This window comes from Gigantopelta aegis, chromosome 4 (genome assembly GCF_016097555.1).
Source record: "Gigantopelta aegis isolate Gae_Host chromosome 4, Gae_host_genome, whole genome shotgun sequence".
Taxonomy (NCBI): Eukaryota; Metazoa; Mollusca; class Gastropoda; order Neomphalida; family Peltospiridae; genus Gigantopelta; species Gigantopelta aegis.
In genome coordinates this window covers 7,665,277-7,680,592 of record NC_054702.1, presented here as the reverse complement: position 1 = coordinate 7,680,592, position 15,316 = coordinate 7,665,277, and the positions used below count along the sequence as shown (strand labels likewise).

Genomic DNA, 15,316 nt, shown 5'->3' with positions numbered 1-15,316 from the left:
GTTTTTTTTTTTTAATAAATAAATAAATAATTTTTAATGTAAAATTGAAGACTGATAACCCACCCCGTACGTATTGGTATGGTTCGCTGTACTGCGGCCACTAAAATAGACGCCCGATATTTTTAGAATTTGTATGCTCGCAAATAACGTTATAAAAGGCGAAGTGTGATTGGTCAATATTTAAATTATTATTTACAGACGAAATGTTAATTGGACATTGGGGTCTACGCAGTGTTGTTAGTTTTAAATCACTGGCAGGATTCTGCAAGTAAGGTTTAAATTGGTGGACATGAGCTCCAACTGGCTGGTGTTAGATCCACATGTAATAGTGGAGCTAATTTTAATTACATTGGGCCGTTTGGGTGCACAGCTTAAAAGGACGAGATGGGTTGCATCCCGTCAAGAAAACGCCTAGATTGACAGTCGATAGACTTTGAAGGTGTACATCCCAGTAGAAAACTCATTTTGCTGACAAAAACAACGAAATGAAGGACCCCCAAGTCGAGCACACGAAAGCACGTGCAGTGTGCACAAGCGAAACAAACACGTCTTACCGCGTGGAGCTCGAGACTGGGAATCCAGCGGGCAACGGGCAACTCTTTTTACGTGCCCCTATCCACGAAGGTTCAGGCACGCCCACCACGGATTTAGCCTCTGACTTCGCCAGTGACTAACTCCGGAGCAGGAGGGGGGGGGGGGGGGTAAGTTTGAGGTGGGCGGAATTTGGAATAAAGCCATTTAGTAAGGTCAACGCGAGCGCGGACCAAATAGCAGACACTTCGTAAACTTGAAGTACACCGAGTGGGAGCCGTGCTCTGATTGGCTGAATTTCGATTCCTCGGTGAAGCCTGTATTTTACCTAAGTCTACAAAGAGTAACTGCATCCAAAACATGTCCGGACTCTAAAATTTAACCCAAAATAGTTAAGACTGCTCAGCCAAAAGGTTTTTAAGGTGATTTTGAGCAATTGAACGGGCGCCAAAATAAAATGCGTTAGACTACTTATAAAAAATTAAACAAAAGAATTGTGAACTGCTTTCGAAACGTTTAAAGTCTAACTAGCCCAATAAAAGAGGTTAGTACTCACGGAGGTAAAGGTTGGTATCTAGGGGGATCCGATGTAGTCGTTGATGTCAAGGTGCGGGAGGAACTGCCGGTAATCGGAGTCTGCTAGCGACTTAGTGATTGGACGGTAATGCGGACCCGCGACGGTTTTTAGGACACGATGTAATGTCGGGTTGTCCATCTCCGATAGTAGCAGACCTTGATTAAATCTTCCGTTCCGGCGGATGGTTACGCACACTGCGTTTTGTCCCTCCCGCATCTTGAGCCGGTGCACCGCGAATTCCCCCTCGTTAGTCCGTCGGGTAGAGGTTGATAGGACTGCTCCTTAGGGCGGCTAATCAGGAGGCGTACATCTGTGAGATTGGTCTTCACCAGCTGTTGGTAACGCTATTGGAGACGGCCGGCCTGCAGTGGCCACCACCCCTCTGGTTCTGTCTCCGGCTGCGGCGGTTCAGAGGGGCGAGTTGGCTTGGGTGGAGTTGCACTCGGGGGAGTGTTCGCCTTCCTCCTCTTCACAACTGGCTCCTTCCGGGCCTGCGCCTCAACGGGTGTCGTTGACAGGATCGGCGACACGTCCAGAAGCGCTTGAGTAGGAGTAGGTGCAGGAGGCCGATTGGACGGGGTGACACAGATGGCTGTGTCAGGCTCGTCCAATTCGTCTTCTTCCAAGGGGACGGTAGCCGAGACAGCCGGGGCCGGAACCTCTTCTATCTGGGTCGTCTTCCTCTGGTGAGCGGTGTTCGGCGGTCTAACAGAAGGAGTCGCCGCCGGCGGTTTAGCCACCGGTTTTGACCCCCCCTGCTCCGCCGCTGGCACACGTCTCCTCTTCCTCCACCTTCCTTTCTTCTGAATCCGGTCTCCGTACACCAAGGTCACGGTTGCCCGTGACCCGGTGTACGAGACCCGGTATTCTAGCATCATTCCATACGTCTTCATCAGTCCCCCCAGGTGGGGGGGGGGGGGGGGGGGGGGCAGATCGAGAGAGCAAGGGCTAACGTCCGTCATCATCGCGAAAATAGATTGGAATGCAAGAATCGAATGAATGCAAGAATCGAATGGGGAATCCAGTGATTTGAAAAGAAGAGACAAGTTGTTTTATTCCCTGATGGGCTTGGGAGAAGAGTTTGAGAACAATAGTTAACATGCAAGGCAAGTAACGTGCGTTAGTACAGTGTAAGCTGAAAGAAACGATTACCACAATTACAAGTTACCAGCCTATTGTTTGACATAACCTGACTAAGGATAAAATAAAACATTAGTTACCCAATAGGCTGACAGCAGGCAAGCTGTAAATAAAAACATACATTAATTACAAAAGCTGATAGCAGGCAATATCTGCAAATAAAACATTAAATACAAATCCTAACTAAAACAAATACCACATACTTCCACATAGCCATAAAATCTGTTTATACCGGTATACAATCCAGAGTTTATTACTGCACTTTCCCCCCTGTTTTTTTAATGTTGAAATAGACCAACAAGTTCGCCTATTGCATAAATAGTCTCTCCCGATATTTTTAGAATTTATAAGCGCTCGAATAACGCAATAAAAGGCGAAGTGCAATTGGTCCAATCTAATTAAAATTAGCTCCACTGATTACTATTACATGTGGATCTAACAGCACCCCGTTGAAGCTCATGTCCAGTTGACCTTTCATTCGACCAATCAAAACCTTACTTGCAAAATCATGCCAGTGATTTGAAAAGAATTTGAAAACATTCGGGATTATACCGATGGTAGGCCTATACGAAATGATTCGGATGAATTACGACGTATGCCGGAAACTAATTTCAATATAACATTTTATATAAAATTCGTTTCAAGACGGAAAAAAATAAAAATAAATCCGTGATGGTATACCCATAAAATCTGTTTATAGGCCTACTAATATACAATCCAGAGTTTATTACTGCACTTTTCTCCCTGTTTTTTTAATGTTGAAATAGACCAACTAGTTCGCCTATTGCATAAATAGTCTCTCCCGATATTTTTAGAATTTGCAAGCTCCCGAATAACGTAATAAAAGGCGAAGTGCAATTGGTCCAATCTAATTAAAATTAGCTCCACTGATTATTATTACATGTAGATCTAACAGCACCTCGTTGGAGCTCATGTCCAGTTGACCTTTCATTCGACCAATCAAAACCTTACTTGCAAAATCATGCTAGTGATTTGAAAAGAATTTAAAAACATTCGAGATTTTACAGATGGTAGGCCTATTCTCGGAACCGAACATACGGGTACTTCGACCCCTGGCCGCCATCGTTTATCACGTGACGCGGTGAAGCTTCTCCTTAGTTACGTATGGTTTGATAGTGAAATGAGGCAACTTTGGTCGATCATTTACAACAGTTAACGATCACGATGCCTAACACATGTTGTGCAGTTGGCTGCATAAACTATAAGATGACGTTATGGGTAGGGTCATTAAAACAACAAACCTGATGGAATTCCATGGCTTCCCTCATAGAATGTGACTACGTTGACTTTAATGTTGTTGCTTGTTGACACCAACAGTTATTAATTTAGCAAACAAAATGGTTAAAGCATGTGCAGTGATAAAAATCCCACATTATACTGTAAATAAAATACACAATTCCATCATCTTCCATGAAAACCCCCCAACAAAACGATGCATCCAGTTCTTGAATAGAGTATATTCCTTTATCATTAAATTTGTGTAGTCTTTAATTTTCATTTAATCTTAGTTGCTTGGATATTATCTATACTTGTATTTATTTTGCCATACCACAGCTACTACATCTTATTTATTTATTTTTTAATTTTAAAATAAAAGTTTATACTACTAAATTACACATATAATAATTATAATATAGGCCTAAATTCTTGTTTAAAACTTTATTATTTGTTTTTTTACAAATGTGTCTGTAGCAGGCCTGCAGTAAGAAAATATAGGTCGTCCCCCCCCCCCCCACCCCGTGTGTTTAGTATTTACTTTGGTGCGGAGGGTAAATAATGTGTGTGTGCCTTTGTTTCAGTATATATATATATATATGCCAAATTTCTAGGGAAATCACTAATGTGTGTGTGTGTGTGTATATATACTACTCAAAAGAATTTAAGGGTCAAAAATTTATAACCAAATAAGTTTCAGAGTGTATTAGATTGATGATGTAAACTACACCAAATTTTTTATTTATTGTTCCATATTTACAAAAAACCACAAATAAACGTCACTGTATACAAGAAAGTCACATGACATGCTGTCAAAGTTGAAGGTTGTCAAACATGGATTTTACACATTAGAACATTCGTTTAATAGTGTGTGAATCCACCCCTGGCGCGAATACACTCGACACATCGTTGCCTCATGCTGTTGATCAGACGTCTGAAGAACTCTTGGGGAATGGCCTGCCACTCTGCCATAAGAAGTTGACCCAGATCATGAAGGTTGGCCGGAGGGGCATGGTTATCCCGAACTCTCCTGCCTAATTCGTCCCAGGCGTGCTCTACTGGGGCCAAGTCAGGCGAATATGCTGGCCAATCCATCCTGGCGATACCTTGTTGTCTGAGAAAGTCCGTTACCACCCTGGCGCGGTGGGGTCTGGCATTGTCATCCTGCAGAACTGCCCCGCCGCCAATCTGCTGAAGGCCTGGGAGAACCAACGGCCGGATAATCTCATTCAGATAGCGGATTCCATTCAGATTGCCATCCACCACATATGGGGGGGGGGGGGGGGGGGGGGTGTCCTGTGGTGGATAGAGATGCCGCCCCACACCATGACGCTGCCACCACCGAACCGGTGACGTTGTCTAACGTTAACGTCAGCGAAGCGCTCCCCAGGACGTCTGTAGACACGAACCCGACCCTCGTTGAACTGGAGACTAAACCTGTACTCATCAGTGAACATCACTCGACCCCACTGAACACGTTGCCACCGCAGATGAAGCGTGCACTAGTGACGTCTGGCCGTTCTGTGACGTGGTAGGAGTGGTGGTCGAACAGCCTGACGACGGCAGCGTAGATTATTGGCTCTCAGACGATTGCGTATGGTTTGATCAGACACTCGAGTTCCAGTCGCAGTCCGCAGATTGTCACGTAATCGGCGTGCAGTGGTTGTGCGTTGACGTAGAGCCATATTGGTGATGTAGCGGTCCTCTATTTGTAGTGCTTCGGGGTCTTCCCGAACATGGACGATTTCGAACAGAATTCGTTGCTTGGTACCGTTGCCACAGTCGGCCAACGACACTCTGACTGACACCAAGTCTCAGAGCAACATTTCTTTGCTTATTGCCATCCTGAAGCCAAGCAATAGCCCTTCCTCGATCTTCGATAGTCAGTTGAAGTCGTACCCTTGTCGAATTTGGAGTGTGCACCGTACACGAACGCAAGCTCCAATTATACGGAAATTCAGCATTGGGAACATGGAATACACGTGCAAAGCGTGCAAATGAAGCGCTTTGTAAAAAAGCAAGTTATGGGCACTTAAGAGACCTTTCGCTTTCGCCCTAATTTACGTGCAAATGTAAGCATGTTTTCGCCATTAGAACTAGTCGACAGTGTCAATGACAGTGGATTTTAATTCATTTATGGGTTGCTTAGACCCACTTTCGTCAAAATGGAACAATACCATGCGTGACATTATGGTCTAGCTAATATAATTGACATTCAGAAAATAATGTCGAAAATATCGTCTGACCCTTAAATTCTTTTGAGTAGTATATATATATACATACATACATACATACAATATATATATATATATATATATATACACACACACATATATATATATATATATATATATATATATATATATATATATATATATATACTCTTCAAAAAAAGAAACGCAAAAGGGTACAAATGGGTTATAACTCCGATTTTATGTTTCCTACCGGTTCATGCTTTGTGAATATAAGGTCATTGCATGTCCCAAACACATTCCCACGGTTACATTCGATAAAACGCAGCTACTGTACAATAAAGTTCCAAAATGTGAATATTCGCAAAAACGCAGCCACGTGCAAACCATCTCACCACTGCACGTGCGTTGTCTGCACGTGTAACATGAACACCGACAGTATAAAAGTGCAGGGTGTTCGCTTGCCTGGCCTCTGTATCTGGCCGACAGTTGACAATCCAGGACATGCCACGTCTCAGTGAACCGCAGAGAAACAATGCCATCGGCCGACTAGATGCAGGCGAATCCAGAACAGCCGTTGCCAGGGCATTCCATGTGTCCCCAAGCACCATCTCCAGACTGTGGGACCATTACCAGCAACATGGATCAACACGTGACCTCCCTAGATCCGGTCGACCACGGGTCACTACCCCCTTGCAGGACCGCTACATCCGGGAACGCCACCTTCGGGAACGATTGATTACTGCCACCTCCACAGCCGCAGCAATACCAGGTTTGCGCAGGATATCCGACCAGACCGTACGGAACCGCCTACGTGAGGTAGGAATTCGTGCCAGACGTCCAGTTCGAGGTGTCATCTTAACACCACAACACCGTCGACTCCGACTGCAGTGGTGCCAGATTCATCGACAATGGCCTCAACTGCAATGGAGACAGGTGTGGTTCAGTGACGAGTCCCGATTTCTGCTCCGACGTCATGATGGAAGATGTCGCGTGTATAGGCGTCGTGGTGAACGTTATGCGGCAAACTGCGTGCAGGAAGTGGACAGATTCGGCGGGAGTAGTGTCATGGTGTGGGCAGCCATCTCACACACTGGCAGAACTGACCTGGTCCACGTGCAGGGCAACCTGAATGCACAGGGCTACATTGACCAGATCCTCCGGCCACACATCGTTCCAGTTATGGCCAACGCCAACGCATTGTTCCAACATGACAACGCCAGGCCTCACACAGCACGTCTCACAACGGCTTTCCTACAGAACAACAACATTAATGTCCTTCCTTGGCCATCGATATCACCGGATTTGAACCCAATTGAAAATCTATGGGACGAGTTGGACCGACGCCTCCGACAGCGACAACCACAGCCCCAGACCCTGCCCGAGCTGGCAGCAGCCTTGCAGGCCGAGTGGGCCACCATCCCCCGGGACGTCATCCGTACTCTGGTTGCTTCAATGGGCAGGCGGTGCCAGGCAGTTGTCAACACACGCGGAGGCCACACCCAGTATTGACTCCAGATAACCTTGACCTTGGTGGTGTGTCCTATCACTTACAATGGACTAGAGTGAATTGTGAACAATCCTGCAACATTTGGTAATTATCGGACTCGCCATTCAATAATTAAATCAATTCTCCAAATGTTACGACAATGTGGTTTTGCGTTTCTTCTTTTGAAGAGTATATATATATATATACATATACACACACACACATTAGTGATTTCCCTAGAAATTTGTCAAGGCATGGTAAACCAAACACTTTTGGGACATTTTCACCATTTTTGGGGCACTTTTTTTCATTAAAAATACACAAAAATTAATTGAAATAAACATTAATGTAATTTATGTGCTTGCTTTAATAAATGAATGGCAAAAGATGTAAAAGGCATATTTTATTAATTAATAATACCTTTTTGGGTGTTTTATAAAGGCAATTTTAGAATTAATTAGTGAAAAAGGCTCATTTAATCTCAGGGCAGCATGGTGCCGATTAAGGCAAGATGGTGCAAGACTATTGAGGCATGGTGCTGCACCATGCTAAAACAAGCTAGGGAAAACACTACACATACATATACATAAATCTAAAAATACATTAAAAATCTATTTTATTGTGGATCAATGTAATTTGGTGGTTGTGGTACATTTGTAAATTTTGCTTGTTCAAGTTAGAGGACTTACCTTTTTACATATATATGTAGTTTCATGGTATTCTACAGTTCAGTGTGTGTTTGTGTGTGTAATCTGCTTTAGAAATTACCTGCAATAAAATGAATGGTCAACTGCCATATCTGATATTTGTTTTCCATTTTGAAAACACTGTTCGACATGGAGAATATAGCATTTAACTATCTCATTCATATATTTTCCTTGAATATGCTACATAAGTGTATCTACATGAGGTAATTTAACCCGGGTTAAAAGCACTTAGGTTAAATATGTGTAGTCTAGTAGAAGGCATACCAATATAGATCAGTTTATTAACAACCATATTTGCCTCCTTTCTCCAGCTGTATACTATTAAAAATTAGTTTTGTAGATATTACTTAAATTGAACTGCAATAACAATTCCAATACAGCACAAGACTGAACAAGAAAATATCTGCAATATCCATTGTGACTAGATGTAAAACAACACCAATATTATACATATATATATTAACCATTATTTACTCAGGTAAGTTTTTGTGTTTTATTACTAAATATACCAGGTTAAACCCTATTATTAAAACATTTGCATGTTTGTTCAACGAGGTAACACTTATGTTTTATTAGGTTGTAGACCTCAACATGAAAATAACTGAGGGAACTGATTATTTGCTCCCTAATGTAGTTTATGGGGGACAATTTAAAATATTACCATATTGATACTACATGTATATAAATTCACATGCCAAAGGGAACTATATATTATTCTCCTGGAACTAATCTCAGGTGTGATGGGCAAGTAGAGAGAGATATTGCTCCCTCTAGATGTCAAGGTCTGAGGATGGCTATATTTTATTATTGCTTTTTTTTTTTTGCCTGCATTCAACCGGTAAGGAAGGGCAACATCATGTGGTAATTTTGCAATCTGTAAAAACAAAAGCATTTCATTATTTCAAAAAACTATTTTGTTTTAAGAATAAAAGAATGTATTCAGTGGAACATTATAACTGTTGCCATTACATCTATATAAGATATGACAATAATACTATTGCAATTTTGAAGTTGTAAAGTAACAACTTTGCCATTGTTTAATTATTACATATTATTTGGAAATAAAATAATTATTAAATCATAAAAATAATTAACTGAATCATGCATACAAATTTTATTATAAATACAAATTATATATTTTGTAGCCCTCATCATAATTATTATATTAATAATTATCTTATCATTTCAAAATTGTAAAATTTTTTAATTAACATTACCTGAAAATTGCATCAACAAAAATTATATTCTGCCCAACCTACCCTGTGCCCTCGACATTCAAAGTACACGGAAACACATCGGTACTAAATATAGATTATACTAATTCAGATTCCCGTTGTTCGTTTCTCTTATATGGCAACCCAAGCTGTTATAATACACATAAGACGTATTGCAACTATGTGTTAGTTACAGAAAATAAATGACAATATGGAAGGCATGTAAAAAGTTAATATGATAACTTTATTCTATGTAAACCAGTAATCACTAAGGCTTTGCTTCACCCCCAATGACCGGATGATCGGTAACTAGGCCGTGTGACGTCACGCCGGTTCCGAGAATACAAAACGATTCGGGTGAATTACGACGTATGCCGGAAACTAATTTCAATATAACATTTTATATAAAACTCGTTTCAAGACGGAAAAAAAAATCCGTCATGGTATAACCATAAAATCTGTTTATAGGCCTACTAGTATACAATCCAGAGTTTATTACTGCACTTTTCCGCCTGTTTTTTTAATGTTGAAATAGATCAACAAGTTCGCCTATTGCATAAATAGTCTCGCCCGATATTTTTAGAATTTGTATGCTCCCGAAAGGCGAAATGTAATTGGTCGATATTTAAATTGTTATTCTCTCCCTCCCCCCCCACACCTTTCCTGTTCTGGACGGAGGAACCGGCCGAGGCCGGCTCTTGTGCCCAGGACAGGCGTGCGCTACAACAGCTTGTTCTGAATGTGCACGTAAAACCCTATGACATGACCTGATGCAATATCACTTGGACGTGAGAGTCCACGCAATGCTGTTAGATCTACTGGTAGACCAGTAGAGCGAATTTTAATCAGATTGTGAAAGTACAAACCTGAATTTAGGACTTTATTTGATAATAACCCATATATAAAATTTATGTACAAATTTATTTCAATAAGAACAAAATTGACGAAAAGAGGAATTTGAAAGAAACTAGAGATATACTTCTGTATGTTTATTTTAAGGGACACATATAAACCGTATGGACTTAATTTCAGGGACAAAACGCCCCAACTTCAATATCCAAATCCAAACGCGTTTTACGTACCCACATCCATTAGGTTCAGGCATGTTCACTCTGAGTCCCGTCTCTGGTATGACCAGTCGCTTGACCCAGGGTAACCAATTTCAAAGAGGAAATGACCCAACTTCAGGGACGAAACAACCCGGGTCGAGATCACTCGGGCGGACAGACAGCGAGGACAAAACGATTCCAGTACGCACGTGGAGGAAACATATTTATTTACATCTCACTTTTTCAACATTAGGCGAGTTTGACAGTAAGAAAAGTGAAAATGGGGAAATCGTCGAAACACAAGTCAGAAAATACATATAGAGTAAGAAATATTTGTTGATGTATAATCGTTTTGTGTGATTTGAGTGTGTTTTAGTATCATTTGTGAAATTGTGGTAATTCCACTCAGAACCGAATTTCGTGGCCATCAACACAGACACTTGCAACGATCTTCTCTTTATCAAGTCGGTCAAAAGCACAACAATATATGGCAAGAAAAGGGGTCCAACAAAATGTTATGATCCCACTGTTATTTTTATCATATATGATACAAATTGGTTATAAACAACTGTATTATGTATACATTTTAATAGCCGAGTGCTCTGACTGTAAGAGAGCTAGACGGACATTTGGACATAAATACGCTCTCATTACAACTCTTTGACAACTTTTTGGTTGTCGGCAATTGCCAAAAAAATACATAGCTTGGTCTCTGACTGTAATGAGAGCGTGTTTATGTCCTATTGTCCATCTAGCTCTCTTACAGTCAGAGTACTCGGGCATGTCCAAATGTCTGTCTAACTCTCTTACAGTCGGAGTACTCGGGCTAACATTTTAATGATCAATTTTGACATTTTTGTAGGATCAATAATACATACAATGATACGTAATACAGTATGATACATACAATGATATGTATGATACATACAGTGATATGTATAATACATACAGTGATATGTATGATACATACAATGATATGTACATGTATGATACATACAGTGATATGTATTAGTGTTTTCCCTAGATTGTTTTAGCATGGTGCAGCACCATACCTCAGTAATCTAGCACCATCTTGCCTTAATCAGCACCATGCTGCCCTGAGATTAAACAAGCCTTTTTCAGTAATTAATTCTAAAATTGCCTTTCATAAAACACCCAAGAATGTATTATTAGTTAATAAAATATGTCTTTTATATCTATTGCCATTCATTTATTAAAGCAAACACATAAATTACTTTAATGTTTATTTTAATTAATTTTTGTGTATTTTTAATGAAAAGAAAGTGCCCCGAAAATGGTGACAATGCCCCAAAAGTGCCTTGCCTAATTTCTAGGGAAATCGCTATGTATGATAGATATAATGATATGTAATACAGTATGATACATACAATGATATGTATGATAGATATAATGATATGTAATACAGTATAATACATACAATGATATGTATGATACATACAATGATATGTATGATAGATATAATGATATGTAATACAGTATAATACATACAATGATATGTATGATACATACAATGATGTGTAATACAGTATGATACATACAGTGATATGTATAATACATACAGTGATATGTATGATACATACAGTGATTATGTATGATACATACAGTGATATGTATGATACATACAGTGATATGTATGATACATACAGTGATAGTATCATACATACAGTGATATGTATCATACATAATGCTTAATGGAGTGGGTAGTTCTAAAGGAAGGAAATGTTTTATTTAACGACACACTCGACACATTTTAAATTTTATTTACGGTTATATGGCGTCAGACATATGGTTACGGACCACTCAAATATTGAAGGAAGTTGTTTGGCGTCATGTAAGGGCCTTAAATCAATTGCCTCTATGCTTTAATTGGCTATATGTGACAATCAACTATCAGGGTTTCTGCCAAAGGGTAAAACAGGTATAGCACCATACCCAAATGTTTTTGCAGATTTAATTAATTACTCTTATCATTACTGTATGATTTTCTTAACCCTAACCGTAAACTTAACCCATTTTCTTTCTAGGGGAGGCCCCCATAGCCCCTGTTGACTGTGCTTGCATTCAGTTCCATAGCGCCATACCCCAAAATTTCTTTCTGGCAGAAACACTGACTGTTGGTTGTAGCAACTTCTAAAACTTTACAGTACACACTTCTAATAGGTAAACATGTCCTTCATACCTAATTAGGAAGGAAGGAAATGTTTTATTTAATGATGCACTGAACACATTTTTTATTTATGGTTATATGGTTAAGGACCACATATATATTGAGAGAGGAAACCCGCTGTCGCTACTTCATGGGCTACTCTTTTCGATTAGCAGCAAGGGATCTTTTATATATACCCAGTATATAGACCATCCCATAGACAGGATAGCTCATACCACAACCTTTGATGTACCAGTCGTAGTGCACTGGCTGGAGTGAGAAATAGCCCAATGGGCCCACTGACGGAGATATATCCCAAACTGACCATGCATCAAGCGAGCGCTTTACCACTGGGCTACGTCTCGCCTTGGGTGGGTGAAGGTCCAAATGTTATGTAAAGGGGCTGTGTATTTACCAGCGTTATGTAATGCTCGTTATATATTACTAAACTTCTTTTCTTAAATACTCTGTCACAGCGACAATGTTACGTATGTAGTTATAGCTAGACATATACATACAATGAGGATTATCAATCAAGTTGAAAGTGTGTATCTGTGCTTTCCAAAATCGCAAAACAGTATGTTAAAATTATAGTATAGGGGTGTGTGTGTCTCCCAAGCAGTATGTAATATTTAGGGGTGTATATGGTCTAGTGTTATGAAGCATTTTGGGTAGAGGTGGGGTGTCTAATTTTGACAAAAATAACTTTGCGTAATATTTGAACGGCCCCTTTCAATGATTAGGCGAATCTGCCCTACATGCTCATGACCCCCACCCCAAGCCCCCAAAAATGAGGTTAACAGGGGACAATATTTTCAAATCTTTGGTAACAGGAGTCTGTTACATGAATATAATTCTCGTAACCGTTGAGTTAGGCCTGCCTAATCCTAACACTTTTGAACTACGGTTCTGTGCTACATTGATGGTTCAAATGTATTTAAAAACAACTGATTTTGACTTTCATTACTGATGTATGATACTTTTAATGTTAGACTGTAATTGTTCGCGTAACCGACACGCAAACAGAACAAGGGTTATCGTGAAATATTGTGCCCTGGGTTTTTTTTAGCATGGATGATAAAAATTGTTGTTTTAATTCATCTTTCAACATTTTACTAATTCTGGTTTCAATTATACATCCTGGTTCTGTTTAGTCCAATTTGATGCCGTTTCACTTGAGGTAATTTTCATATAGTTTGTTTTAAATGGTTTTTACTATAAGCTGAGGAGGATTTACGTTATGGCTTTTTGCACTTCAGTTATAGACCCCTACAATTTGCTTCATTATTATATTGTATTTATTATTTTAGAAAAATTGTGATTACGTAATAGTTTAGTTTTGTTGCAACTTTTTAGTAGAAAACCATAAAATGTGTCGGCATTTATTTTATTTGTTTTTGTTTATGTATTTCAGTTTCAATCCTTTACAGAAAGGATATCTGCTGTGAATATTGATGTGATTCACAAAATACGCCACTATGATGACACTCAAGGGGTGAGAACACAATTTTATTATCCACATTGTTCAATATCTAACAGAGTTAATAAAAGCATATGAATCACACATGTAATATTTGTTTTAATACGCTTTTACCATAAGAAAAAACCACGGCTCACACTAGAAAGAATATGTTTTGGCCAAGTTTTTGATATGTAAATAATGTCCTCATGGTCTCTTTTTAAATAGTAGTACAGAAGAGAACCTCTCTAAACTGACCCCCCCTTAAAACCAGACTTTTTACTTGGTCCTGTGAGTGTCCAATTTGGAGGGGTTCCACTGTACTTGTACCTTTGTAATATTACACATGTATGTACCTTTAGTTGTAATTTACATCTGTGTTTGTTTATTTGTAGGAACAAGAGACATATTTTGGAGAAGCACTCACTTTGTGGTCAGAACTTAACTGTACAGAGCACTTCAGTAAGAAAGTACAGAGCATTTCGACAAGGATTTCACTGGTTTTATACAATCATTATAACAAGTCATCACAACAAGGATTTCACTGGTTTTATAACAAGTCATCCACAACACAGATTTCACTGGTTTTACACCACCATCATTACAACAAGCCATTACAACACAGATTTCACTGGTTTTACACCACCATCATTACAACACAGATTTCACTGGTTTTACACCACCATCATTACAACAAGCCATTACAACACAGATTTCACTGGTTTTACACCACCATCATTACAACAAGCCATTACAACACAGATTTCACTGGTTTTACACCACCATCATTACAACACAGATTTCACTGGCTTTACACCACCATCATTACAACAAGCCATTACAACACAGATTTCACTGGCTTTACACCACCATCATTACAACAAGCCATTACAACACAGATTTCACTGGTTTTACACCACCATCATTACAACACAGATTTCACTGGTTTTACACCACCATCATTACAACAAGCCATTACAACACAGATTTCACTGGTTTTACACCACCATCATTACAACAAGCCATTACAACACAGATTTCACTGGTTTTACACCACCATCATTACAACACAGATTTCACTGGCTTTACACCACCATCATTACAACAAGCCATTACAACACAGATTTCACTGGCTTTACACCACCATCATTACAACAAGCCATTACAACACAGATTTCACTGGTTTTACACCACCATCATTACAACACAGATTTCACTGGTTTTACACCACCATCATTACAACAAGCCATTACAACACAGATTTCACTGGCTTTACACCACCATCATTACAACAAGCCATTACAACACAGATTTCACTGGTTTTACACCACCATCATTACAACAAGCCATTACAACACAGATTTCACTGGTTTTACACCACCATCATTACAACACAGATTTCACTGGTTTTACACCACCATCATTACAACAAGCCATTACAACACAGATTTCACTGATTTTATACAATCATCATTATAACAAGCCATTACAACACAGATTTCACTGATTTTATACCATCATTCTTATAACGAGCCAGTATAAGACCAATTTCACT

General features: G+C 39.6%; 2 protein-coding genes across 2 annotated transcripts in view; one reads left to right on the top strand and one right to left on the bottom strand.

Annotated features, from left to right (window-relative positions):
* Positions 1–1,452: 1,452 nt before the first annotated feature.
* LOC121372262 (extensin-like) lies at positions 1,453–2,459 on the bottom strand. Its single transcript, XM_041498553.1, has 2 exons — positions 2,452–2,459; positions 1,453–1,813 (listed from the first exon to the last, which is right to left on the bottom strand). Exons 1-2 carry the CDS (start codon positions 2,457–2,459, stop codon positions 1,453–1,455), a joined length of 369 nt encoding a protein of 122 aa, XP_041354487.1.
* A 7,866-nt stretch (positions 2,460–10,325) lies between these two features.
* LOC121372601 (small subunit processome component 20 homolog) overlaps positions 10,326–15,316 on the top strand; it is a 119,808-nt gene continuing 114,817 nt past the window's right edge. Inside the window, exons 1-3 of the mRNA XM_041499014.1 lie at positions 10,326–10,457; positions 13,717–13,797; positions 14,157–14,223. Coding sequence (XP_041354948.1) covers positions 10,416–10,457; positions 13,717–13,797; positions 14,157–14,223 — 190 coding nt within the window. The 5' untranslated portion in view covers positions 10,326–10,415. The remainder of the gene's footprint in view (positions 10,458–13,716; positions 13,798–14,156; positions 14,224–15,316) is intronic.